At 49.8% G+C, this 27,869-nt stretch overlaps 1 protein-coding gene across 1 annotated transcript; it reads left to right on the forward strand.

Annotated features, from left to right (window-relative positions):
* Positions 1-62: 62 nt before the first annotated feature.
* On the forward strand, positions 63-27,825 carry RAB20 (RAB20, member RAS oncogene family). The gene is made up of 2 exons (XM_053563532.1): positions 63-578; positions 26,814-27,825. Exons 1-2 carry the CDS (start codon positions 407-409, stop codon positions 27,344-27,346), a joined length of 705 nt encoding a protein of 234 aa, XP_053419507.1. The 5' UTR covers positions 63-406; the 3' UTR covers positions 27,347-27,825.
* Positions 27,826-27,869: the final 44 nt, after the last annotated feature.

A 27,869-nucleotide genomic window follows, 5' to 3' on the forward strand; every position in this document is an offset into this window, starting at 1 on the left:
GAGGGGCGGGGCCGGGGGCGGGCGGTCAGGGCGGGGCGGGGCCGGGGGCGGGCGGTCAGGGGCGGGGCGGGGGCGGGGCCGGGGGCAGGCCGCCGCTGGCCCGGCGCTCGACGTGTGCCCTCCGCTGGGTCTCAGCTCCTGTTCCGGCGCGGAGACGCGCTTCCTCTCTTGCCTTCCCAGGCGTACAGGGGGAAAGGTACCTGAGAGTTCACGAGAGTTCGGGGTCACTGAGAGTCTAAGGTCTACGGACGCACCAACCTGAACGCGTCCGATCTCTCCTACTGCGAGTCCGGGATCCGAGCGTTCTCCGGTCAGCAACCCGCTCCCACCGCTGCGCCCGGGGCGCACGAGGGGGCCAGCCACGGGCAGGGGTCGCGGGGCGCAGCTGGGGGCTGCCTGCGGGAACATGCGGAAGCCCGACGGGAAGATCGTGCTGCTGGGAGACATGAACGTGGGCAAGACGTCGCTGCTGCAGAGGTACATGGAGCGGCGCTTCCCGGACACGGTCAGCACGGTGGGCGGCGCCTTCTACCTGAAGCAGTGGCGCTCGTACAACATCTCCATCTGGGACACCGCAGGTGAGGGCGTGAGCCCCGGCGTGGCCTTCGGGGGGGGGGGCAGGGGCTTCCAGCAGGTGTTCCCCAGGGTAACACCTTCAGGGCAGCTGTTACCCAGGACTGGCGGCCTGGGCTGCGCACAGGGTACGGACCTCTGGCAGCAGATGCCCCCATCACTAGGAAAGCAGCCCAGCTCAAAGGAGGACCCACGTGCTACCTGTGTACCTACGCGACGCTGGGCTCCAGAGCGCCGCCTTCCTGCGCACACCCGCTTGTGAGGGCCAGACGCGCCTTTGTTGTTTTAGCATTTTCGGTTTTTAAGTATCCTCAGGAACATTAGCTTATTGGATAGTCACAACAACCTGGAGGGGTGAGCAGAGCTAGTATTATTAGCCTTTCTTTTTACAAGAGAGGAAACTGAGGCACAGAATGTGTCCCCCACCCCGCTGGGTTTAGTGGAGACCAGGAGGTAGAACTGGGTCTCAGGACCTTCGTCCAGAGCAAATTTGCATTCTACAGTTTATTTACTGGCTCTGCTTGGCCCTGGCTCACATACCTGTATATGTCATGTGGGCTTAGAGTGATTTCCTGTGGGAGCATTTTAAAGATAGATAATGAATTATTTTTAGCATGTGTAGTATTTGTGATTTTTCAGATGGACGACTCAGAGGCTCTTATTCAAGCTTTCAGTTTAACTTTGGAAAGTAACTCTGAAGAGTATAGTGTTAGAATGGAATGTATTTCCTTCCTCACGCAAAAGAGGAAGAAGATTCCTATCCTACATAATTGCAGAGACTGGAAATAGTGTGGTACGTTTTTTTTGAGTTTTTGGAAGCCTGAAACTTGTAGGTTCAGACTTCTTTTATGTCAGCACTTTAAAAAGTCGTATACCCCAAGGTCCTGTCCAGGAGTTTTAAATTGCCATCTTGAATATACCAGTCTGCTGAGTAAACAAAATTATAATGAATTCTGTATTTAAAGCAGAATTAATGATGTTCACCAGGCACTTTCATCCCTCCCCCCCCCTTTGCTTTCTTTGATGCTTTCTTTTTTGTTATTATCTCAGTTAACATCTTGACTCAGTTGTTTGCTATGCTTCCTGGTGTTCCTGGTGAAGGAGCACCCTTGACTTCAGCAGACTTCCTCACCCTGAGCCTTCAGAAAGGCTGGAGTGCACACTCGGGGAGCCACGTCCAGCCACACTCGCGGTGCTGTCGTCTGCCTATTTTGCACAAAGCTTGGCCCCTTGGCCTCTTTTATCGGCTGGGTGGGCTTCACTGCTGCACTGGGTCCATAAGATGATGGTGCAGGATTGGGCAGGGGGCCTGAAGGCAAGAGCCCTGTGGTGGCCACCATTGTAGGCAGACTCTGGCCACTTGGGGTGAAGTTTCTGGGACAGACCCCTTCGTTGAAGGGCATGGGGTAGCACTTTCATTGTGAACAGCCACTTCCTTCTTCAGCGCCAAGGACGTGATGCTGCCAAGTCCTGAGCGTTGCGGGATTTTGTAAGTGTGCTGATGTGATGTCCTAGATATCTTGAAGGGCTCCCAGGGCGGCAGCTCATTTCCTGGCAGCGTGGGCTGCTGCAATCTTGTTCCTGGAACCCTGAGTGAAAGCTCAGTAGAGTCCGGCTCTGGGTGCTGGCTCCTGGCTCATGTGCTCAGGGCAGCAAGGTACATTCGCCCCTGCGCCTGCCTCCTCAGGGGTGGGCTTCCAGGGGAAAGAGGCAAACAGGTGCCTCTTGTATAATCCTTATGGGAAATTCAGAATTTAATACTTGGGGTCTCTACTTTTCTCCTCCTTTTGTCTGGCTCTTACACTTGCTGTCCAACCCACTGTGTTTTCTAGGCTGTTTTTATTGTGCCTGCCATGACCAGGGATGGGGGGCAGCTTTCAATGCTGCTTTGAGTCACAGGAGGCAGGCATGGTGCAGGTGTGTGCAGGGCATTAGGATGTCTAAGAGCGAAATGAAAATGACAGAAAGCCAGTACTGGGTCAAAGGCCCTGTTTTAGTTTGGGTGTGCTTTTCCACAAATACCAAGGATCTGGCAGCCTGTAGCAGCCGAGCAGGCTGTGGGAGGGGCTGGACAGGAGAGCAGATTAGCTGGGGCGGGTAGTACTTTTTTCACCCAGAGGATGGAGAGTCCTTCAGAGGCAGGTGTGAGTATTTGCACATTAGAGACAGATGCTGGGAGAAATTAAGTAGGGTTTAGCCCAGGTGTCCTCAAACTGCGGCCCACGGGCCACGTGAAGCAGTGTGAATTGTATTTGTTCCCGTTTTGTTTTTTTACTTCAAAATAAGATATGTGCAGTGTGCTTAGGAATTTGTTCATAGTTTTTTTTTTCAAACTATAGTCCGGCCCTCCAACGGTCTGACGGATAGTGAATTGGCCCCCTGTTTAAAAAGTTTGAGGATGCCTGGTTTAGCCCTTGTTCTTTCCAGGTCCAGGCCCTGCTCACCGCCTCCCTGTTGAGTCTAGTTGGGTAGCAGACATGAACTGGCCATGGTGCCCAAGTTGGCAAGTCCAGGAAGCAAAGGCAGGTTGTCCAGAGAGGAGACGGGGGCCCTAAGGGAATGTGCCACTGACCTCCTCTGTCATCCATTGATCAGAACAATCTAAAACAGCGCTGCCCACCACCAGCAAATGTTACTGGAGTGTCTCCTCTGTGCCAGGCACTGTGTAGGCCTCATCCTGCGGCAGCTAGCGAGCTGGGCCAGGGCGCTGCTCTTGGGCTTTAGGTTCTGGGTGGGGGTAAGCGAGGAAGGAAGTGGCATAGGTGCCCATCAAAAATGTTTGGAGAAAACACAACAGGGCAGTGAGAAAGTGGCCATTGTCCCCGTGGAGGTCCCATTGCCAAGGTGCTGGACATGCCTTGCTGTCCTTCTCTCTCTGCTCTGCTTCCTCGGGCTGCAGCCCTTTGACAAGGCCGATCTCTGAGTCATGTTGCAGCCCAGTGCCGGACTCTGAAGGCTGCACCCGGAAAGCAGCTAACAGCCCTGAGCCCTCAGCTAGCTTCCAACTGCAAGGACTCTGGGGACATGGGGATGGGTGAAAATATTTTGCCCGTGGAATGGGTTTGCATTTCTGGGGCCCAGAGGGCAGGCCAAGATGGAATGATGGCCCCCTAGAGGTGTCCACACCCCAATCTGATCAAAGAGTCCCCTGTGTGATGGGTGGTCTGACCTTTGGTCCATCTGGCCATACCACACCTCCCTCTCTGGAGCAGCCTTCCTGAGGGGGACTCACCACTGGACCTGTCTGCAGTCTGGATAGCTGTGAGTTTCCCAAAGTAGTAGGTCTTCTTCTTGCTCCGTGGGTTTCCCCTCAAGGCATCTCTTTCGTCTGCATTTTACATAAACACAAGAACAAATGGGGCCGGAATGGGGCCCGCCTTCCCCATTTGGCTTGGGGAACTCCTGGGCTGAATACCCAGCTGGCTGCTCACAGGCTCTGCCTCCCACAAGACTCCAGAGCACAGTGCCACGGAGCTTTCTGACACTTGTCCCTCTCCACCATCTCCGGCATCCTTAGATGTTCTCCAGGAGGACGAGGCTTCCTCTGAACCATCCCTGTGTAGTGCTAACATCATCTGAACATCCCAGCGTAGTGCTGGCGTCATCTGAACCATCCCCACAGTCTGCTCTTGGCGATCGGGGTCATTCCCTTGTTCTCCTCAGACTCTTGTGGCCTCTGCCCATTGCCCAGTTCCAAAACTACCCCCACGTCCAGTGCACTTGCCACCCACACCCGGCCCCAAATCTATTAGTTTCCTATTGCCATTGTGACAAACACATCAGCTCACACGTCGTAGGTGGGTCCCTCATGCAACACCAGCATGCCAGCGGGACTTCAGTCCTTTCTGGAAGCTGAAGGGAAGAGTCTGTCTCCTTGCTATCCCAGCTTCTAGGGCCTGCCCTCTCCTGGCCTCTTCATCTCCTCTCTCTGCACCCCACAGTGGCTGCTGGAGTCTGGCACAGCAGCACTCTGACCCTGGCTGTCCTGCCCCCTCTTCCACACTGAGGGGACCCATCCTGACAATCCAGAAAGTTGGCTGATCCACAGTCTTCATTCCACCTGCTACCTCAACTCCTGTTTGCCACAAAACATGACATATTCATGGGCTTTGGGGGCACTGCTGTCACTACAGCCATGACTGTGGCTGTTTGACCCCGGTCTAGCTCATGTTCCTTGTCCGTAATAAGGGGATAATGGTAGCACCTACTTGGAGCACCCTTGGGAACCAGTGAGTTGGTGTTGGCCAAGTCTCAGGACAGTACCCGGGATGAGGAAGCACTGTAATTTTTTACTAAATAATTGTCTCCCAGCTCTGGGTGCTGAATGATACCATCTCTTCCCCAATGTGACACCAGCAGGCATGTCACAATGGGGAAGAGGTGCTTTTGGGCCCCTGATAAATAAATCTGTCGTAAACAGGTAAAAGAGAGGGGAAGGAAGGAACAGGAATGGGTTGGGTAGCAGTGGCTAAATGTAAAAGTCACCCTAAGCTGTGTGGGCACCCAGACATCCAGAAGGCCTTAAGTATTTAATTTCCGCCTTTGCTCTTTGGAGTCAGACAGGGGTCTGGTGACAACCAGTTTGACCTCAGAGGGCAGAGCTGGCTCACTTTGTACTTCCCTCGAGTGTTCTCCCTGAGCTGTGAGGGGCAGGTCTGGACAAGTCCTCTGTCTTGGCTAGAATTCTGAGCTTTGGTGTAAGCGTGAAGCTCAAGGACAGGTGGACGCACCTTCTGGAGTTGGGGCACAGATGGCTCCAGAGGCAGGGGACAAAAATCAGGACTGAGAAAGCAGGGGCTCCTTGGTGTGCTTCACAGATGCATAGCCCCATGAGCTGTTCTCCGAATGAAAAGTTGTCGTATGGAAGAGGAGTTTGTTCTGAGTCGTGCTCCAGAGAGTAGAACTAGGTTTTGGGGAGGGTTGGTGGCAGGAGGGCTGGCTGGATCCGTGCATGGTGGGACAGGCTGCCTTCCACGCAGCAGTGCCCCGAGCTGCGTGGTGATTGCCACTGTTTGTGGGCAGCCCCACGTGGGGGCCACACTCCTGCACTCAACTTTCTCTTCTCTCTGGTCCTCCTTGGGGGGCATCAATGTCTCTGTCCCACAGACCTGGAAACCATGTCTACAGAGGGGAGGCAATGTCCCAGTTACTCGGTGACAAGTGACAATGAAACTAGGGCTGTCTCCTTAGACTCCTGAACCTTGGTCTTCCTGGCAGGTCTGCTGCTACCAGCCAAGGTCAAGGGTGGAGACTTTTCAGCAGATCAGTTCCTCCCTTTCAGAGCTGAAATTCATGGACTTGTGAGGAAAGGTGGTGCTGGGTGTGGGCTTAGGCTCCCCCAGCTCCCTCTGGCCTCGGTGAACCCCGATGGGCTCTGCCCAGAGTTGGTGGCTTTGCTCACGGCTCTTTCCCAAGCTCTGTGTGCAGTTCAGAGCAGTTGGTTTAAGAGCTTTGTCTTTATCTGAACAACATCAGTGCAGCTCAGGAGAGGATGCTGAAATTTCTGGTTATGAGATCTAGGCACCTGGAGGAGGGAAAATTTAAGTGAGCCATGAAATTAGCAAAGAGGTTAAGAGGTCTTGGCTGACTGTGGTTGAAGCAGCGGCCTCCGCCCTGTTCCAGGATCAGCCCCAGGTGATGTCCAAGAAGGATGAAGGATGAAGGACAAGGGTGGGGTGCAGGCGGAGATACCATTGAGATGGGCCAGCAGGTTCTGAGGTCTGGGAGCCTCGGCCCCACCCATCCCTGGCAGCTGCTCCTCCCTAAGGAATGGTGTGTATGCACGCCGGGTCACAGTGATGCTTACTCCAGTTGGAAAGGTGGTGTACTCGTGCAAGCCTGGACGGTAAGTAGCTCACTGTGAGAGGGACTGCAGGAGTTGCTGAGAGCTGATGTTCTTTTTTTAATGCTTTCTCCAAGAGTGGTAGATTTTATTTATTTAATTTATTTTAGTTTAGTATGAGGGTACAAAAGATTAGGTTACAATGTTTGCATTGTTAAGTAAGGTCTGGGTTGTAGTTCTGTCAAGAGTTGATGCTTTTAACTTGCCTGTGAGGACTATGCATTTGATTTGATTTGATTTTTCTAATTTTTCTGAGACAGAGTCCCACTCGGTCACCCTAGGTTGAGTGCCACTGTATCAAGATACCTCACAGCAACCTCAAACTCTTGGGCTTGAGCCATCTCCTTTCCTCAGGAGCAGGTGGGACTACAAGTGCCTGCCACAATGTCTGGCTAGTTTATTCTATTTTTAGTAGAGACGGTGGTTTTGCTGTTGCTCAGGCTGGTCTTGGACTCCTGAGCTCAAGCTGTCCATCCTGCCTTGGCCTCCTGGAGTGCTGGGATTACAGGAGTGAGCCACTGCACCCGGCCAGGACTGTGCATTTTATAAAAGGCTTGAGACGCCTGTGCAGAAGGCAGTGGACAGCAGAGCAAGCCTGCAGAAGGGCTGGAGGGGTCTGATTATAGTTGGTACTTGGATTAGATCAGGTAAGGCTTCTGAGTGGGTTTTGAGGTCTTACCATGGCCACCCTCAGCCTGAGACTCATATCTGGGGAGGAGAGACCATTTGGTAGAGCACATCCTCTTCTTACAGGTGGCAGCTGATGTAGGCCCGTCTCCAGTTGTTGTAAATAAAATTTTATTGGCACATACCATGCACATTCTATCTGTAGTTGCTTTCACCTTACGCTGGCAGAGTTGAATCGTTACATCAGAGACCACATCATGTAGCTCTGGAGTTTGTACTCCGTGTGTACTGAGCTAGGCTGAGCCAGGCCTGGGCTGAAGACTAACACCTGCTCCTATAGAAGGAAGATCCTAGAAAAAAATTTACTTTAGGTTTGGCATCTGGAAGCTAAACTGGTGAAGTCTCTGTCACGTGGAGGTCCACGTCTTTATCTCTACCGAGAACTGGGTTCATGGCCTCATTTGCGGAATTCCTCTGCTTTACTGACCAAGAACGAAGGTGAACCTGGGTATCTGCAGATAGGTGAAAGGGAGTCAAGGTTTTGAGCTCAGCGGATGTGGACAAAGTAACGTTGTACTGGAGATTTTGCAGCACAATGGTGCTTGTGAGCAGGTGCTGGTGCCCAAAGCTCTGCCCAGAGCCTCCAGGAGGAATTCCAGGGTGGGAGGAGGGATTTAGCTGGAGCTCCTCAGCCTGGCTTCGATTCAGGAGGAACTTAACCCGTTAAGGTCAGGGAGATTTATTAACTAATATGTGAATCATGTTGAATGCCTTCAGAAGGTAATTTCATGCTTCGTTATCTGGAGAAATAGCAAGTTTATAATTCTAAACCGAAGTTGCCCTTCTTTCTTTGTTAAAGGATGTTTCATACAATGTGCCTTAGCAGGAAAAGTAAATTTTGCACATACACATGTTTAGAAAGCTATTTGTTTATTTAGAATAATGGCCTCATCACTGTGAGGACTGATTTCCCAAGGTCTGGCTGGCTGTGCCCACTGGCCACGCCTGATCCCAGCGTTCTTTTCAGCCCTGGCCTCCCACTCCTGTCTCCTCTGCACACTACTGAGGGGCCCTTGCTGTTTGGCCCCAAACTTGGTCAGCTTCCAACTCAGAGCCCCTCCCAGCACTGTCTGGCCTGTTGGTCAACACGGGGCTTTGCACCTTACTCTGGGGCCTGATTTTTAGTTGGTTACAGACGCCCTGTCCTTCTGTGTGCAGCATCTCTTTCTCTGGGAATGTTCTAACTTCTGGTGATACCAGACTTGAATTTTATCTCATCTTTCATGAAGCATTCCTTGGTCATTGTAGCAGAGAGAATTCCCCCTTCCTCCCACTACGCTGTGAAGTGACCTTGCACTCCTGCTCACACTGCCAGCTCTGTGCTGCCTGCCTTCCCTCTGATGTGCAGCTTCTGGGGTTTTATTCACTTTTATGTTCTCCACTGAATTTAGCATTTTGCCCTTACATACATACATATATATATATTTTTTTTCTTTTTTTTCTTTTTGCAAGTGAGAAACGAAGTTTATTGTGAAAAAACGACAGGTTTCCAGAGTAAGAGCAAAGCATAGGCTTACCGAGTGAGATACGTTTGCTATAGACAGCAAATGGACCCCATTGTCACGGAAAGCAAAGCAAGGAGGCTGCTCTTATATAGGGTGGCCATAAAGTTTGTATTAAAGTGCACATGAACTTTATGGCCACTGTGTATTTTTTAAACTAAGTTTTTGCTGAATGAATTTTTTTTTTTTTTAGACAGAATCTCACTTTGTCACCCTTAGTAGAGTGCCAAGGCATCATAGCTCACAGCAACCTCAAACTCTTGGGCTCAAGTGATCCTCTTACCTCAGCCTCCTGAGTAGCTGGGACTACAGGTGCCTGCCACAACGCCTGACTATTTTTTGAGACAGGGTCTCGCTTTTGCTCTTGCTCTTGAACTCCTGAGCTCAGGCAATCTACCCGCCTCAGCCTCCCAGAGTGCTGGGATTACAGGCGTGAGCCACTGTGCCTTGGCCTGAATGAAATTTTTGAAAGCAGTGAGGAAAGTTCAGAGAGACTGGCATTAGTGGTTTTATCTCCTTAATGATGTATTGACTTTGCATGATAAAAGTTGTGTAAAAATGCCTTTTTTATAGGCTTTATAACATAGCTGATTGTAGCCAGTGTGTGCGTGTGAGGGAAATGCTGGTCTGTGGCTTTAATTATGGGATGTTCTTAAAAGAAACTTTGTAGTAGCTCTGAATTTCTTTTCAGTTCAATATCATTAAAAGTCTATTTAAAGGTGAAGGATATAATTCACCAGAACTCTGCTTCTGGGAAGATGGAAAAGTGTACTTGCCCTATTCTTCCCTTTAGTTACAGCTATAAACCTGGGATGTTATACACAAACAAACAGAAGAAGACTCTGAAAGGTGGAGAAGAAGGCAGACCCCCTGGGGTCTGGGACCTACAGTGACATCTGATGAGTTTCCTGGGTTTTCCTTACGCCTTGTAGATCCCATGTTTGGGGCTAAGGAAGCAAGAAATTCAGACATGCCAAGGAAGAAACGAAACCAAAGACTGCTCTCTTGACAAAGACCTAAGAAGTGGGCAATGTCGCAAGACAGAAAACTTTCAGATAATACCTGCTCCACTCCAGCCAAACACCACCAAAAGAACTGTGGCCCCCACCTGCACCAACACTAGCAAAGGATGAGTGGGGAGCCCAAACCCACCCTTGCCTGGCTCTCATAAGTGCCCAACCCTGGACCAGTGTGATGTCCAGGAGGGCTGGGGAGGGAGCTGGGGATGCCTCAGCAGTGCCGTGGAGGCCAAGTGGGAGCTCGGCTCCTGGGGAAGCAGAGTCTCCCCCATATCAGCTTTGCCCAGATGGTGTCAGTGGAAGCTGAAATAGAGAGTTTAGATAAGATCCAGGTGCTCCTAGTGCAATGTGAAAATCTCGCAGTGTCCATGAAAAATTACTCATACAAGAACGAGGAAGACCCCAAATTGAGTGGAAAATGATGATCAGTAGATGCCAATGCAAAGGTGATGAAGATGTTAGGGTTCCTTGACAAAGAGTTTAAAGCAGCCATCATAAAAATGCTTCCATGAGCAACGGTGGACGTGCTCGAACAAGTGAAAACAGGGCTTAAGCAGGGACGGGAAGCTGTGAGGAAGAATGGAATAGCAGCGTCTGAACTGAGAAATGCAATAATCAGGATAAAAGGCTGAGTGGACGAACTCAGCAGCAGAATGGAGGGGAGAGAACCCATGAGCAGGACAACAGAGCAATAAAAATATATGTATGAATTACCAGATGTGAAAACAGAAAGTAGACTGAAAAAAAAATTAACAGAGCCTCTGGGAGCTGTGAGTCTGTAACAGAAAAAGTGACATTTGTGTCATCAGAGTCAAGGAAGGAGAAAGAAAGGGGCTGAAAAAGTACTGGAAGACACAATGGCTAAGAACGCCCCAAATTTGACAAGAGACAAAACCCTGCAGGTTCAAGAAGCTGAGAAAACTATGTAGAATCCCATGCCGAGACATAGCACAGCCAACTTCCAAACCCCAAAGACGGGGGAAAGTCCTGACATTGGCCAGAGAAAAACTGTCAGAACGACAGAGGACTTCTCAGAGCCTGGGAACAGGGACCCGGTTTTCAGGCGCTGACAGCAGGAATGAAGAGAACTGACACCTAGTTTTTTTTTTCATTCGCAGCACTTTTATTTTCATTTTATTTATTTATTTTTTAATTAAATCGTAGCTGTGTACATTAATGTGATCATGGGGCACCATACCCAGTTCTTGTTCTGGCATCTTAAATTCCCAAAACGGCCCGCAAGAGACGTGTTCCTATCACGATGCTGCAACATTGGTGCAAACTTTCCATTTGTTCCCTTCTATAAATGAGAAATAGCAGGATGTTTAATGAACAATTTGGTAACCCCAGGAAGCTTCCTTTTAATGTATAGATGCTAAAAGCTTTTGGTTTTGTAGTTTAAAAATTGGCAACAAGTTTTGGACAGATAGCAGCTAGTTTTGTTCCAGAATCATGTCGTTTGGAGCATTTCCTGGCTTCTTCGTCTCAGCGGGTCTGAGGCTTGTCCATCTCCGTGCCGCCCTGGCCTGGGTTTGCTAGCAGGGTTTGCTGTTGAGAATGGGAGTGCCGTGGTGTTGTCTGTTTCCAGTACTTGGCGATTCGGGGTAAAGCCACTATAAACATGAATGTAGAGGCTTTTATGTGAACATAACTTTTCATCTCTCAGGTAAATTACGTCAGGGTTGTATGTTAATTTTATGTTTAACTTTATAAGAAACTTCCAAATCGTTCTCCAGTGTGGCTATGCCATTTTGCATTTTCAGCAGCAGCGAGAGGGCATCTCTGCAACTTATCCTGGACACAAGTCCTGTCGTCTGAAAAAGATTTTAGTCATTCCAACAGGTGGGTAGTGAGTGGTACTCAGGGCTTCATTTGTTTCCCTAGTGACTAGAGAGGCTCAGCCTCCTTCATGTGCTTGTTTGCCATCCGTGTGACTTTGGTGAAGTGTTTGTTCAAATCTTCCACCATTTTTTAATAGGCTGTTTGCATCATTATTATTTATATTTTACATACAAGTCCTTTGTCAGATATATGATTTGTAGTTATTTGTTTCCAGTCTATGGTCTGTCTTTTTATTCCCTAACAGTGTCTTTTGAAAAGTAGTTTTTAAGCTGGGCACAGTGGCTCACACCTGTAATCCTAGGTCTGAGGATTCTTAGCCTCTGGAGGCCAAGGCAGGTGGATTACCTGAGCTCAGGAGTTTGAGAGCAGCCTGAGCAAGAGCAAGACCCCCCATCTCTACTAACAATACAAAAACTAGCCAGGCATCATGGCAGGGACCTGTAGTCCCAGCTACTCAGGAGGCTGAGACAAGAGGGTTACTTGAGCCCAAGAGTTGCTGTGAGCTATGACACGATGGCATTCTACCCAGGTGACAGAGTGAGAGTCTGTCTCCAAAAAAAAAAAGAGAGAAAAGAAAGAAAGAAAAGCAATTTTTAATTTGATGAAGTCCAGTTTCCAGTTTATCAATTTGTTCTTTTCTGGATTTAAGAACTCTGTCTGACCCAAAGTGATAGAGATTTTTCTCCTGTATTTTCTTTTAGAAATTTTATCATTTTAGGATTTAAGTTAATAGTTATTTTATTTTATTTTTTTAAGACAGAGTCTCACTATGTCACCCTGGGTAGAGGGCTGTGGCATCACAGCTCACAGCACCCTCAAACTCTTGGGCTCAAACAATCCTCTTGCCTCAGTCTCCCAACTTGCTGGGACTACAGGTGCCTACCACAACGCCCGGCTGTTTTTTAGAGACGGGGTCTCGCTCTGGCTCAGGCTGGTCATGAACTCTTGAGCTTAAGCAATCCACCCATCTTGGCCTCCCGGAGTGCTGGCATTACAGGTGCGAGTCACCACACCCCGCCTTTCAAGTTAATTTTCGCATGTGGTGCAAAGTCTGACTGAGGTTTTTCTTTTTGTAATGGACGCTCAGTTAACCCATACTGGTTTGTGAAAAGTCTCCTTTTGTTTTGACTGAGCAGTGTTCAACATGTCTATGTTCACTTACAGACTCGGAGAATATACCATGTGGGTACTTAATCCATCTACACTTTAGCCAGGAAGAATCTGTTTCCTTTTGTGCAGCTGACTTTATGCAAGCACATATGGGTAATTTGAAATGGGACTTTCACTTACTTCACTGCGGTGTAAAAAGATGCAGAGAGGCAGGGCTTTTCCAGATGGTGCTAGAAATGAAAGACCTAAGGGTTGTAAAGTTTTAGTCTTGATCAGTTCCATGGCTGTTATAAAACAGACAAATTTAGTGATTCATTGTCTTAGACCAGTATGTTTAGAAAGGGCATCACTTGGGGAGCTTGGTGACAACAGATGTGACTGCCTTATGCCCTGGTTTGCACTGATCATTTCCAACTTGCATTTACAATCAAGCTCTTCTGTGAACTATTCCTTCCTGCTTAACCCAAGCCAACCCAACCAGCATTTCGGAACATCTATCTGTTGATTTGTCCTGTGGACCTGAAGCTGGTGCCCTTCTTCCTTGGCACCTCCACAAGGCTGGAGAGTGGGACCGATCCCCAGCCTTGCTGAGAGTGACAGTTGATCCGACTGTGTGTACAGAACTTTTGATGCAGATGGCCTCTGGGCGAAGAATGTCCAGTTGAGCCTGTGACTTCTCACCTGCTTTTTGAAAGAGGGTGAATGGTTGGATTGGGCTTTTCTTCATGGTCTGACCGTCACTCAACTGCAGGTTGTTGAGTGGCCACTTTACAAGTGCCAAAGGCCAGGAACCCTGGATCCCTGTCTGCCAGCACAGCGTAGGCCCTGGCAGGAAGCTGTAGCCTTGAGGCCGAGCGGGTACACGCTGAAACCATAGGCTGTTTCCTGGAGCATTGGCTGATTGGGAAGAAAATGTTTTTTTCTTTTGGTTGTTGGGTTTTTTAAAGAGTAACAAAAGGCCTTTCTCTCTTAGATGTTGCTATCTGTATTTGTACAATTGTGCCAGGTGAGAGTGGCCAGCAGGGAGGGACAGGGCTGGGCAGAGACAGGGCTGGGGAGGGGTTCTGTGCTTGGATCTGCACATACCTCCCACCCACCTGTCCCACTACTTAACAGTGGGTGTGTTCCTTATTATTTAAGCCATGAAAACTCAGAAGAGGCATGAGAACTTTCTGCTATTTTGGGATTTGAAGGACATAAGTCCCTCAGTGCGTAGCTCAGAGGTCCTGTGGCAGCTGGGCTGGGAGTTTCGGGCCCTCGGGTTCTCAGAGAGCCTCTTTCTCCATCACTGTCAGGACTTGTCTCTCTCCTCCTCCAGGAAGCACATGCCTACATTCACACCTGAATGACAGCTGTACGGTACTGGGAGGCATGGAGAAGCTGCTGTATTTTTGCTCTTTCTTTTATTTCTGGACGTTAGAGGTACAGTGATTACATATTTTGGCGAAATGCTCAATGACTGTTTAATTGTTATTAAAAATCCTAAGAAATGGAAAAGTTCCAAGTAGAGCATTTCCTGGGAAGACTGGTAGCTTAAATAGAATTCAGTAAGTAGGAATGAAATATTGCTGTTGGAGGTTGTTTTACGCAATGCAAATGCTGGTACATCAGATCATACAGGTTAGAATTATGGTATCGCTTAGTCATTATTCTGTCTTGAACTATTTAAATTTTTTTGAAAAAGCATTTGTTGGATCAAAAAGAACATACTATTCTAAATGAAGTTGCTTAGCTAATGTACCATCTTTATTTTTGTCTTCTACTGATCAATCTCCCATTTATTTTCTGAAGGTTCTTGGTTTTTTTTACAGCAGTCACAAACACGAGGCGTGGTTCCTGCAGGACTCACACATTCACACCTCTTGTAGGAGGCTTTCTTTTGCTCCAAGTTATGTCTGAAGTGCTTGCTTGTATTTGAGTGTGAATGTGCAGGTGCAGAGAACACACCAAGGGCACGTTTGTGGGACTGTTGGTGTGGGCTGATTAGCCTGCAGGGTGTTCTCCCTGGAGACCCCATCATCTCTGCAGCCTCCCCAAGTCTGAGGCTCAATGGCAGACTTTGGCCAAATAACAGTTGATGCTTCCCGCCGGGTTTACCATGTGCCAGAGGCTGTTCTAAACCCTGTATTTATTTCAGCTCACTTAATCCTCTGTAGGGCCCCAGCGGGTAGTGAGCTTATTATCCTGAGTGAGTTTACACAAAGCCAGGAAGTGGCTGAGCTGGGATCTAAGCCCCCGGGTCTGTGTGCTTAATTGCCAACCCTGCTATGTCCTTCCCCAGTGATTTGTACCGGGAGAGTGAGACGGGAGCACTGCCCCGTCTGTGTCCACATGCCCGATGTAATACATAACACACACCACGGGACGTTCTGCTTGGTGCACGGTGTGCCCTGAACTAAAAAAGTACCACCACACCCAGAAGTGCAAACTAAAAATAGTTTCAACCTTTGGACCGTCTGTCTCATAACTAAAAAGGTCAGCTGTTAACCCAGCACTTGCCCCACGTACAATCACACTGCTTCATACACGTAAAGAGCTCATCTAGCTCTGTAGGAGCTTTGCGCTCTCGTTTACAGAGCAAGCTAATTCAGTGTGTTATAGGGCTGTTCTTGACCAGGTGTGCCGCCTCAGCCACCACCGCAGCCTGCTGAGGCCCTCCCTGGGCTCAGTCAGAGGCGGCTGTGGAATGATTTGACTTGGCACAGTGGTCAGCCAACTTGGTGGCCATCCAGGCTTCTGATGTAACTGAGTCTTGGAGAAGGAAGGGCACAATCAGCTTGTGCTGTTCCTGAACACCCCATAAGGAATGTGGGCCCATCCTGAGTGACAGCATGTGCTTAAATGCCCTGTCTCAAAGACAAGGGCAGCCTGCGAGTCACAGAGTGTGTTGATAAAAAATAGGGTATTTCTGCTTAGGGAAACTGTGCGTCTTTGTGGGCTGTCACCGTCTTTTGGAAAGACAGTGTCTCATGGCATTTCTTGAAGTGACTTATATTGCCCACACTGAAAAATTTAGAGGTGCTGCCGTGCTCTCACAGCTGGTTGGGGAATCGGCAGATTTTTTTTCTTTTTTAGATGAATCAATTGGGACCCTTTTGTGAAATAAGATGACGAGGGTATTGTCCTCTCTGTGTCCAGGTCTCGGCCATCCCATCTTACAATCGCAGTACTGAACCTTCCTTATGCAATCTGGCAGATGTGAGAGGACCCAGTGCTGGCCCACTGGACTCTCAGTGATCAATGTGGTCTTATTTCTCCCGGCACGGACAGGTGCCCTTAACCTTCACAAAGTCTGATAAGGATTAAGGAAGGTTTTTTTGTGCCTGTCTGTTGGATTTTCCCTGATGTGCTAAGAAGAGACTTCCAGAATTATTGATAGGTAGGATCTTGGCTGGACATTTAATTTTCACGTGTTTTGCATGTGTTTAGCCTCAGCTTTTTAGTGGAGACCTCACGATCCATCCATGGTGTTTCTGAGGAGTCAGGTCATCAAATAGGCATCAGAACTCAGAAGTAAAATGGCAACATTTTTTCCCAAAGTCAAGGTGTTGTAATGATTAACTGCTTAAAAATGAGAAGTGATGGGCTGTAAAGAGCTGCCCTTTGTACATACTGTTTGCATTTCTTTCTGCTTTTTTGGGGGGTGTGGGGGGCTCTTCATCCCCCCACGTGGCACTGTTGCCCTTCACTGCACTCATTCCGGCTCTAGGGGACCGTGTGCCGCCTCAGCCACCACTGCAGCCTGCTGTCTCCAACGGTCCTTCTGCTTTTAAGACCCTGATGTGTGCGAGCGAACGTGCTGCTCGGCAGGCACGGTGTGCTTGTTTCTGCATTGGTTCAACACTGGTCTGGAGCATCTCCCATGAGTCAGACACGGTGCTGAGGAAGTCGATTGCAAGTCCAGTTGGGGAATCTGACACCAGACAAAGGACATTTATAACAGCACTTGTAGCAAGGGCTGTGATGGGACAGGCATTAATTGGGACACTAATTCAGATTTCTCGGTATGTGGTGGGTCATTTTTCCTCTGCAGGAAAGTCAGTTTTGTCCCCATTTACGCATCCTGGTGCCCCTCGTGTTTTTCCATGTGTAACCCTATATGTCATATGCCATGTACGCCAGGATCCCCGAATATGTCCCCAACATCTGGGCCTTCCTGGCTTCTTTGAATTGTGATGTGTGCCTGGCTCCGTCGCTGAGTGAGTTAAATAAGATCTTTAATGTGTCTTCATTTATTTATTTATTTTTTTGCAGTCATTTAGCTGGCCTGGGCTGGGTTCAAACCCACCAGCCTCCGTGCATGTGGCCGGCACCCTGACCACTGTGCCACAGATGCCGAGCCACATGTGTTTATTTTTATATCTATATGATAGTCATGATTTTACCCTTTTTGGAAAATTGTGTTTTAACATGTGTCCAGGTGCAATTGCTTTAAAAGGGCTCAGCCAAATCCCATTCTTGTCCTGATAGAATTTAGAGACCCCTCATGGCCATTAAGACCTCATTGTTTGGAGTGACACCAGCAAAATGACGGGATGAAAGTTTCCAACACTTGTTGCCTCTTGGAAAAGTCAATTTGACCAACCGTCCTTGTGCAAAAAATATCTTAACAAGAGCTGAGGAATTCCTGTGAGTGATTAGAGCCCCTGAGGAGGGCACGGAGGTAAGAAGAGTCGTGTTGGAGAGGAAAGACAGCCCAACTTTACCTGTGCCACCCTCCGAGGCCAGATAGCACAGCACAGAGAGAGTCCCTCCCTCTTCATGGAGAGGAAGAAGTGGGCAGCAGGCTTCACAGTGGGTCCTGGTGCCGGGCCGGCCCCCAGGCTCGAGGCTCCAGCCCCACCCAGTCTTAGGCCAGCCCTATTTACCAGGCTCAGGGGTCCAGGCCTCTGTAGGCAAGTCTGCCCAGAATCTCTGGACAGGCTGACAGGTGAAGGGCTTTTCCTGCCCAAGCCAGACTGTAAAGATGGGACTAAATGCCTACTTTGTCAAAGGCACAGAAAAATAACATCCCTTGAGATAAATAATTTAATGTTTTGAGAAAACTCTTTTTAGGTTTAAAGAGTTTTGTTAATATAGTATTTGCAGGTCAGTCTTGACTTTGAAACAAGTTAAAACTTGCTTTTAAAAATCTGAAATGATTTTACTTTCCTGCTTTAATAAGTAGAGACTTTAGCAAATACCTGGATTTTTATTTGATAATCCCATTCTACAAATTAATTATCACAGGACAATAAAGTATCTGTTGAAGGGAAAGGGGATTAGATTACGTGTGCCGGTGTGTGGGGGGTTTTGTTTTTTAAAGCTAATTCTGTTATGTAAGTGTATTTTCTTAGGATTTGCCTCTTTTTGTTAATATTAGTGTGTTAAAGAAAATCTCTTTGAGTTATTTGGTTTTATTGAATTATAAATTCATGTCCAAAAAGAGGGAAGTAACTTGAGAATTCAAGCTCCAATTATCCCATAACCTTAAGAAGTCCAATCAGTGCATCGTAGGATGAGGTTAATTTACTCGTAATTATTTGAGTGATTCATAATAGCACATGACAGATGCGTTTTTCTAAGTTTATCCTTCAAATTATCAAGAGAAACAACAGAAATGACCCATGCTGATTGGGGTAAAAATGCACTGATACACATATTTATTTTTATTATTATTGTTTTTTGAGACAGAGTCTCACTTTGTCACCCTGGGTAGAGTGCTGTGGCGTCACAGTTCATAGCAACTTTAAACTCTTGGGCTCAAGCAATCCTTTTGCTGAAGCATAGAGGTTGAAGGGAAAGGGGATTAGATTACGTATGCTGGTGTGGTCATAGAGGTCACTTGACCATAGGTGCCCACCACAATGCCTGGCTGTTTTTAGAGATGGGCTCTCACTCTCGCTCAGGCTGGTCTAGAACTTGTGAGCTCAAGCAATTGACCTGCCTCCGTGCTGGGATTACCAGTGTGAGCACCTGGTATTTAAATATGAAAGTCCACTTCTGGAACATTCCTCCCCTCCCTGTCTATCACAGCTGTTGCTTTTCCATTAGTTGGGAATAATTTAGGGTTTGGGTTTCTTTATTTCAAAAAGGAAAAGGGTGTCATTTTCCAGGCCTGGTTAAATATTTGCCGACTGCTCTGGGTACTTGGGTGCTGTGTCTGCAGAGTTGCTCCCCGAGTCCTGCGCTTACTCCTGGTACCACCACGAGAAGCCCTGGGGCCTCCTGGGCCAGGCGCTTCATCATCCTCCTGGTGTCAGAAAGCACAGCTATGTTTTCACTGCCTTTTAATAGCCATAGATGAGTCAGAACAAACTCAAACACCTGTTGGACCATTGGATTGGAATTATCGGTTTTTAAAAAATTGCCTCCTATGTTGATATAATTAATGTCGTGAAGTTTTAGTTCTTCCTTCTGGTAGAAAAAAAAATTACTATTACAGGGGTGGGATTTTTCTCCTTTTAACCCTCTACCTGTGAATATCAGCTGCGGTTGGAATATTCCCTTGGGACAACTGGTCACAGAGTTTTCACGAAGTTTTTCCTGTAAGGTGACATGTAACCATTGCAGGGCTCACCTGCCCAGGCTGGTGGAAGAGCCAGGTCTCAGATCACTCATGGTGTGAGGGCGGATCTGAGTCCCACCCTGCCATCCTGCCATTGGTAAGACTCTGGGGACGTGGGAGTCCCTGAGAAGGGTGGGCAGAGCCCCATACCCTGCCGCTCGGGTGGGGCTCGTGCTGGGGCCGTGGGAGTCCCTGAGGAGGGTGGGCAGAGCCCCATACCCTGCCGCTCGGGTGGGGCTCGTGCTTTCTGCTGTTCATGCTCCTCTCATCTTTATTTCTTTAAGATTATGAAATACTGACATTCTCTTTTCTAACTCACTTTTTCCCCTGTCCCATCCTCGAATGGGACCTGGGGCATCCGGCAGGGTGAGGAGCAGGGAGTCTGGCTCTGCTTGCTGGAATTCAGGTCCTGCCTCTGCTGCCCCGCCGAGCAGCTGTGGGTGTGGTGTCTCCACCTGCCTGTAGCGAGGCTGCAGAAGTGTCAGCTGTTTCTAGAAGTTGCTAATGCTAACTGTGCCCATGTTAAGAACTGGAGTGTTGCACATCCCAGGGGACACCTGGCTGCCCCTCCGCTTGACGGGCAGGTGGTTCCTCCTGTCTGGGGAACTCTCTGCCCTGGGAGGTCCCTCGTCTGTCACAGGACACCTGCCCTCTTCGCAGGTCTCAGGGCAGCCTCTGCTCTCAAGATGCAGCCTGTCGTCATTTCTGTAGCTGGATAATCCGCTAGTTTTTCCTTGATAACTTTTCCAGTGGTTCTGCCTCTTTCTTCTTTTCTTTCTGAAGAGAGACAATGAATGGGACTCGGCTGATTCATTTCTTGTTGTGTAATTTGGCAGTAGAGGGCAGAGGTCATGCATTGTGCTCGTGACATCAGGTTTTGTTAAAGACAGTGAAGCAATTTTAGATATTTCTGTGCATGTGACTTGGGGTCTGTGACTGGTGACAAGGAAGAGAGCAGTTTTGTTGACTTGGCTGTTTGTGGTTGGTTTAGGTGAATTCAGTGACATCTGAGCCACCCCGTCCACTTCCCCTGTCACACGGTTCCCTGCAGTTCCCGATGTCCTGGCCCTTTTACCTGCTCTTGGAGGAGGAAGTGGGGGCAGAAACTTCTCTGACCTTCCCAGTGGACTTCGGGGACAGGAGGAAAGCTTGTCCTTCGATTCCCGTCAAGGGCTGGGGGTGTTGGTCCTCGTGGGTGAGTGAGTGACAAAGGGCTGCCACTCGGGTGGCTGAAAACAATGGGAATTTCTTCCTCACAGCTCTGCAGGCTGCAGGCTTGAGTTCCGGGGGTCCCCAGGGCTCTCCCTTCTCTGAGGGTTCCTGAGTAAGCCCCACCCCGAGCCTGTGGTTGCTGGAAGTCCTTCACTGTAGTAGTGGTCACTTGGTCTCTGCCTCAGTTTCCATGTAGTGCTCTCCCTGGGAGCTGTGTTCACATGGTATTCTCCTGTGTGTCTCCTTAAGAGGATACCAGTCATGCTGATGGAGGGCTCACCAGTGTGACCTCAACTCATCACCGCCGCAAAGACCATCCTTCCAAGCACCAGAGGTTAAGTCCCCTTTCGGTTCCCTTTTGGGGGGATGCAATTCAACCTTTGGGGGGCACATCTCCTTTCTGTTGGACGGGTGGTCAGTCTGTGATAACAGCAGGCACCATTTATTGTTTGCTGTGTGCTCTTGAAAAGCTGGGAGAGTAGGGCACATGTGTGATCTGAGGCAGGGTTCTGTGCCACCATCGGGGCAGAGCTCCTTCCTCTCTGGAAAACCTCAGTCTATATTCCAAAGGCCATCAGCTGATGGGATGGGGCCACCACACTACAGAGGGTGTGTGCTTTACTCAGCATCCACCAATTTAAGTGTTAGTCCCAGCCGGGTGTGGACTGGATCACACCTGTAATCCCAGCACTCTGGGAACCCTAACCCTAACTCTAATCCTTGAGCTCAGGAGTTTGAGACCAGCCCAACCAAGAGTGAGATTCTGTCTCTCCTAAAAATAGAAAGATTAGCCGAGCCCTGTGACTATAGTCCCAGCTACCAGGGAGGCTGAGGCAGGGGGATCACTTGAGTCCAGGAGTATGAAGTTTCTGTGAGCTAGGTTTAAACCACGGCACTCTAATCTGGGTGACAGAGAGAGATTCTGTCTCAAAAGCAAACAAATGAATAAATAAATGCTGATCCCATCTATAAAACACCTTCACGGACATGTCCAGATGAGTGTTGGGCAGAACAGTGGGGAACTGGGGCCTAGCCAAGCTGACACATATAATTAGCCACCAGGCAGCCGTGTCCGTGGTGGTGGCCGTCACCACCATTCGTTTGCTAGAAGCCGCAGTGCAGTTGGGCTGTCAGAGAAGGCCTGTCAGCTGCCCCGCTGGCTGTTCACTTTGCACAGCTGGTGGGGCAGCTGCATCCAGTGAGGCCCTGAGGTGGCCCCCGGCAGCCCCACTCCTATCATGAACCTGGGGAGACTTGTGGCTGTTTTCTTACTGCAGTAAAAGAGACATGATCATCTACGTTCTGTGCAGACATTCCTGGGGGATGGTTGCGTCCATGGGCTGTTCTTTAACCGAGGTCACCATCAGATGGCTTAAAAACCCAAATGCAGATGGAATGTTCTAGATCTTGCCTGTGACCCATGACTGTAAACTTTATTCAAAACTCATCAAATTTTATGAAATAGAACTGAAGTAACTTTGGGGTTATATTTGTGGATGGAACCAGAAAACATTGGGAAAAGGTTTTAATTGTATTTTCAAAAAACCTCTCTGAAGGGAAGTGTGTCTGGGTCGCTGGGCTGAGCTGCCCCAGGCTCTGTTTGCGGCTGTCTCTGAGCTTGTTTTGTTCCAGTCTCCAGTTCTGTGGATCTGGGTTTTATCTTTCTTCACGTTGTCACATGGGCTATCTGGATCTAGAAGTTCCTCTTCCTCTCTGGCTGTGCGTTTTCATTTCCTGGTAGGGCTTACCTCTCAGTTGAGTTGGTGCAGCAAGCGTTCCCACACTCACAGCTCACCGCTTTTTTATCTCCCATTTTGGCAGGTGATTTTTTAGTTCTGGCCACACGTGTGTTCATCTGGGGGACCCGACCCCAGCCCACTCTCCATCCTGATTTGGGGGGTCCAGAATCAGGGCTCTGAGGAACATTGTTTTTGTGAAGTCTCCCCACCTGGGTTGTCTGTGACTTCTGACAGACAGCTTTCCCAGCCTGGTTAGGTATTTTAAAGTTAGACCATTCAGTTAGAGGTGATAGACACTCAGGGTCAAAGGCTGGCTCCATCGACCAGTAGTCCAGATCATGGAGGGTTTGGCAGCTCACTGACCCTTGACTGCATTGGATTTAAATCAACTTGTGGTTTTTCTCTTTGCCTCGGAGTTGGGTCAGCCTGATGCTCTGCTCAGCCCAGAACTGGGCTGAGAGGCTGGCTAGTCCTCCAGTGACGCCCAAGCAAAAGACTGCCAGAGTTCAGAGCTGGGAAAGAAGGCATGAGGTAGAAACGCCTGTCCCTGTCCCTGCGGGAGTGACATGGACATGTCCTGCTCAGGCCCATCCTTGAGGAAGTCAGTGCCCTGGTGAGTGCCGACCTCCCAGCTCAGCGCCCTCCCACACCTATCTGAAAACTCTCAGGGGGCCCTGGACTCCAACTCACTGTGAATCTGTCAGAGCTGAGTGAGAAGGTCCAGTCTGGGCCACTTACCTCTTTATCTTCATTGTCCTATCTTCACTTTCATGCCTGAAATGCCAGCACCCCCGCCTACATTCAGTTAGGACTGAACTCTGCACTGGCCCCTCTTGTTATGGACAATACACTCATTCAGAGCAGAGTGAGTGTTCCATTAGCAGTCGTAAAAGCTGGGAATGATCTCCAAAACAGCATTGAAGAATTTCAGATATGAAAACTGCTTACTATACATTCTTCAGCTGGGCTAACGACACTGCTCGAGGGCAAGGCAGGTGACCAGAGTAGCAGTCTGCTCCCCTCTGGCTGGCCCCGGGGGTGTTCGGCTCCTACCTCCTTTAGCTACTAAAGTTTTGTATTTTTACTCTCTCCTTTTAGTTTTCTAAAGACAAACCAGACCTTTTTTTTTTTTTTTTTTTGCAGTTTTTGGCCAGGGCTGGGTTTGAACCCACCACCTCCAGCATATGGGGGCGGCACCCTGCTCCTTTGAGCCACAGACGCTGCCCCAAACCAGACATTTTTATCTGGAATGGAAAGCTGTTTTAGGCAGAGGCACTGACACAATTCTGCCTTTGTCCCGAGTGAACTACATGACAGGGGCTTGAAAATAATTCTTCCAGGGTAGCTGGAATGTCCTGATTCTGTTCCCCTGTTGCTGACTTGTGAAATCTGGGGAGTAGAAGCCGATAACGTTTTTAGCTCCTGGAAAACCTCACAGGGATTGCGCACTCTCTGTGGGTTAGTGTGCTGGGAAGAAACGAGTTAGCGCTGTTTCCTTTTCCCTCCCTCTCTGCTCTTTTTCTTTCTCTCTCCCTCCCTCCTTTCCTTTTTTCTAATGCCTACTATTGCCAGTTCTCATGTTGGATTTTTAAGGCTCCTGGCTGTCATGGTAGGAGAGTGCCCGCGAACCTGAGGACACAGTGTGGTCTGCTTGTGGGTGCCCAGGGCATTGTCCATGGTGGGAGAGTGCCTGCTGACCCTGGGACACGCTTGGCTCTGCCTGAGGGTTCCCCACTTAAACCTGTGACTAAATCTCCGTCCTGAAGCCAGCCTGCGACAGGTGTGCTAGAGGAGGAATGCTGCTCTTCAGGTGCTGAACTCCAGGGTGCAAACCATTTTCCAAAAGGGGGGCCTGAAGCTCGGGCTAAAAAATTCCCAGGCTGACTTTTCCCTGAAGAGGGAGGTGACCCCTGCAGTCCTGGCACCTTGACCCTCAGACTGCTACAGGGCGTGTACCTCCAACTCCTGCCAGACCTGCTCCGGGCTCCCCTCTCAGGCTCTCCCCTGTCAGGTGGTTCAGGGAAACAGTTGTACACTGGTCAGCAGGGTGTTCTCCAAGGATGTGGGCGTGTGTCTGTGCAGGCCCCTCTCCAGGGCTGGCAGCAGGGTGCCCAGCTGGCTCCAGATCTGGCAGCATCGCTGGCCAGGCCTGAGCACTGTGTGCTAGAGCACGGCCATTTCAGAGGAGTTGGGTGTAGTGTGGAATTTGGTTGTGCTTCTCGGCCACTTGGCTGAAAACAAGGGTCTCTTGGCAAAGGAGACTGTTTTGCATAAAGGTGTGTGTGCGGGTGTCCTACCCTCAGCCCTGCTCTCAACACCTGTGGACCGAGGCTGTTCACCTTTTCTTTTGTGTCCAGGGTCCCTTGGCATCCGGGTGGTGCTGTCTCAGAATGCCGTGTTTACCGAATGCAGATGCTCACAGATGACCAGGAATATGGAAATAGGGTTGTCAGAAGTTTTTTAAAAAATGATGATCAACGTGTGTTTCAATATAAACGTCTATTGTTTCTGTCATTTCTGTTGGTGATGTGTGTTCCTTATTGCCATTTCTGCAGATTGTTGCCAATATTTATAATTAAAGAAAATGCTGAGTGTCAGTGAGAGGATGGTGAAAACAAAGAGGGAAGTTTTCTTCCCATTCAAGGTCATGGGCCTCTGAATTCAGTTCATGACCCTGGTGGTTAAGGACCCTGCTATTGCCCAACGACATCTACCCACCCAGGGGCAGTGGCTCCTAGAAGCACTTAGAACTCATTTTTATTTTTTTGAGACAGTCTTATTATGTCACCCTCGGTAGAGTGCCGTGGCATCAGAGCTCATAGCAACCTCAACCTCTTTGACCCAAGTGATTCTCTTGCAGCAGCCTCTCTAGTGGCTGGGACTACAGGTGCTCGCCACAATGCCCAGCTACTTTTTTTTTTTTTCTTTTTCTGTTTAACAGGCCTGGGCTGGGTTTGACCCCACCAGCCCTGGTGCATGTGGCTGGCGCCCTAACCCCTGAGCTACGGGTGCCGAGCCAGCACTTAGAACTTAGATGCTGCAGTGATGGGCCACCACGGCATGTAGATCTGCCTAAATGTGAACTTTAGAAAATCTAGAATTAGTTTTGAACATTTAAAAATTGGGAGCTTGCTCAGAAAAGTCCAAATTGCTAGCTTGTTTTTTAAAAAGCAAAATTGCTTTCCCCGTGGGAGTGACTGGACTAGGGTGTGGACACTGCTCCAGGGTACTGCCTGTCTCGGCACTGACAGCAGCCAGCTCTGTCCTTGCTCAGGGATGTTTGAACTTGTGATTCCAAGCTCCAGAGGGGGGACACAGTGGCCTCCACACTCTCCCACCTCCTGGCCTAAGGGCATGACCTGGGAGGCCAGAGGGCACCCTGGAGAGGTAGGGGACACCCAAAGCAGGGGTGCTGTGGGGTTTGGCCTGAGGGCGCCGACAGGGCTGCCTGTGGAGAGTACCAGGCAGTCCCCACTGGTAGGCATGTTCTTCATTCCACTTCTAAAATGTGTCCTCAGCATGAGTGTGTGCAGCTGGGGTCTTGTGGTTGGAAGATTTCGCTTGGACTTTGCTCTTGGGGATGATTAAGCCAAACCTGTCACCACCAGTAGCTTTTGCAAAGCTCCTCTCTGGCCCCACCCTGAGCGCTGGTGAGAAGTGGTGTCCTCCTGCCAGGGCCGGGGACGGTCGAGGTATGCCATGGCACCCCTTCTGCAGCTGCTTCCTCAGACCACGTCCCCGAGATGCTCGGACACCATGCCCAGAGCTGGGGCACCCCACAGGCTGGGGCTTCCCCAAGCTTTGTGGGTGTTGCACCTGTCCCAGGAACACCGGCTTTGGCCTGGTGTTGCTCCTCGGAAGGAGTATGTCTTCCAGATCTGAGTCCCAGGGGGTTGTGCTACAGCTGAGGTCAGAATTCCATCAGGAAGTTCTGGGTACCTTTTGAGGTAGCCTGGCCAGGAGCTGCATGGGGTGGTGAGGTGGCCTCCCAGGGTGTGTGGCCCTGAGGCAGACGTACTGCCTTTGGGGAGTTAACCTGGGTTGACAGGGTCAGGTGGCCGTGCTGTGACTGTCTGTAGAGACCTAACCCCTTTAATTCTATTTTCCAGTCATTGAGTTGGGGGTAGGGGGAGACTTTGTGTTTGTAGCCAGGACAGCAGCAGAGGTCCCAGTGCCCTGACCCAGCCTCCCTCTGGCCTTGTTGTGCCCAACTCCCCACCCCCACCCCCAACCCCTCTGTGGGTGTGTGCCCAGGTGGGCCCATGAGGGTGGAGCTCTTGGGGACAGGGAGAGCAGCACACACGGTCCAGGCACCGCATGGTCATGTGCCCGGCGGCCCTGCTCCACACCAGCCCCAGAGGTTAAGATGACAGGTGCCTGTCGTCAGCCAGTTGACATTTAGCTAAGTCCCCAAAAGCTCATTTGACCTGGGAACAAGTTGCGAGCAGGCACCCAGCTTGTTCACAGACACCAGCTGGCTGCCTGAGCAGTGGGCTGGGCCAGGTCCATGCAGAGGGGGCTGCGGAGAGGATGCAGCTGCATTTCAGTCTGAGGCCTGATTCCCGGGTCAGCCTAACGAGTGGGGGCCTGGGTCTGCCACCTGTCTTCTCTGGATGTTGGAGTCCTGACCATGTCCATCTCCAGCACACCTGGGCTTCCCACTCCTTTGGGGGTGGTGGCTCTGGATCTGTCCCCAGATGAGAGATAACCCAAGTCTGTCTTTCTCTCTTTTCTCACCAGGGCGGGAGCAGTTCCATGGCCTGGGCTCCATGTACTGCCGGGGTGCGGTCGCTGTCATCCTCACCTATGACGTGAGCCACCCACAGAGCCTGGCAGAGCTGGAGGACAGGTTCCTCGGCCTCACAGACACAGCCAGCAAGGACTGCCTCTTCGCCATTGTGGGGAACAAGGTGGACCTCACCGAGGAGGGGCCCCCGGAGAGCCGGGAGGAGGAAGGGTGCAGCCCCAGGCAGGCCGGTGGCAGCCGCACCTCCCCCAGGGTGCCCAAGCAGGTGCGACTGGAGGACGCCATGGCCTTTTATAAGAAGATCCTCAAGTATAGGACGCTGGATGAGAAGGACGTACCGGCCGCTGAGCAAATGTGCTTCGAGACCAGCGCCAAGACTGGGCACAATGTGGACCTCCTGTTTGAGACCCTGTTTGACATGGTCGTGCCTATGATCTTGCGGCAGAGAGCAGAGGGGCTGTCGCAGACTGTGGACATAAACAGTTATAAGCCACCCAAACGGACCAGATCTGGGTGTTGTGCCTGAGGTGCCAGGCTACCCTGACTTGAGGCCTGTGTGCGTGGGAAGGGTCTGACCAGGCGAGCTGTGGTCTGAAGCACACAAGGGCAGAGTACTGAAGAGCAGGTGACAGCTGGTTACAAGAGAAGCTCCATGTGGACAGAGCCTCCTCAGTCTCCTTTGGGAAACAAACTTGCATCCCCTGCAAACCCTGGGCAGCTAGACTCTCAGCTGCTGCCCACACGGGGCCTTCACAGTGATGTCCAGGGTGCCCTGCCTGGTGCCCCTGCCTGTCTTGGCCCTGGGCTGTTAGCACATGGAGTCATTTCCGTGTTTTTGTCACTCTCAAGTGTTGGTCTTCGCTGTGAGTTCTCTGGTCTTCCCACTTGGAGCTGTACCCTGACGCCTTACAGTAGTGATTCTCACCATGTTACTTTATACGAAATCAGGAAAACTCTTTTTATATTGATTGCAGCATCGTAGACTGTACATATTATTAAAGAGGATTTTGGGAAAAACTTTGGTGTCGACTGAACTAATTTGGGCTTGA

This window comes from Nycticebus coucang, chromosome 15 (genome assembly GCF_027406575.1).
Source record: "Nycticebus coucang isolate mNycCou1 chromosome 15, mNycCou1.pri, whole genome shotgun sequence".
Classification (NCBI taxonomy): Eukaryota; Metazoa; Chordata; class Mammalia; order Primates; family Lorisidae; genus Nycticebus; species Nycticebus coucang.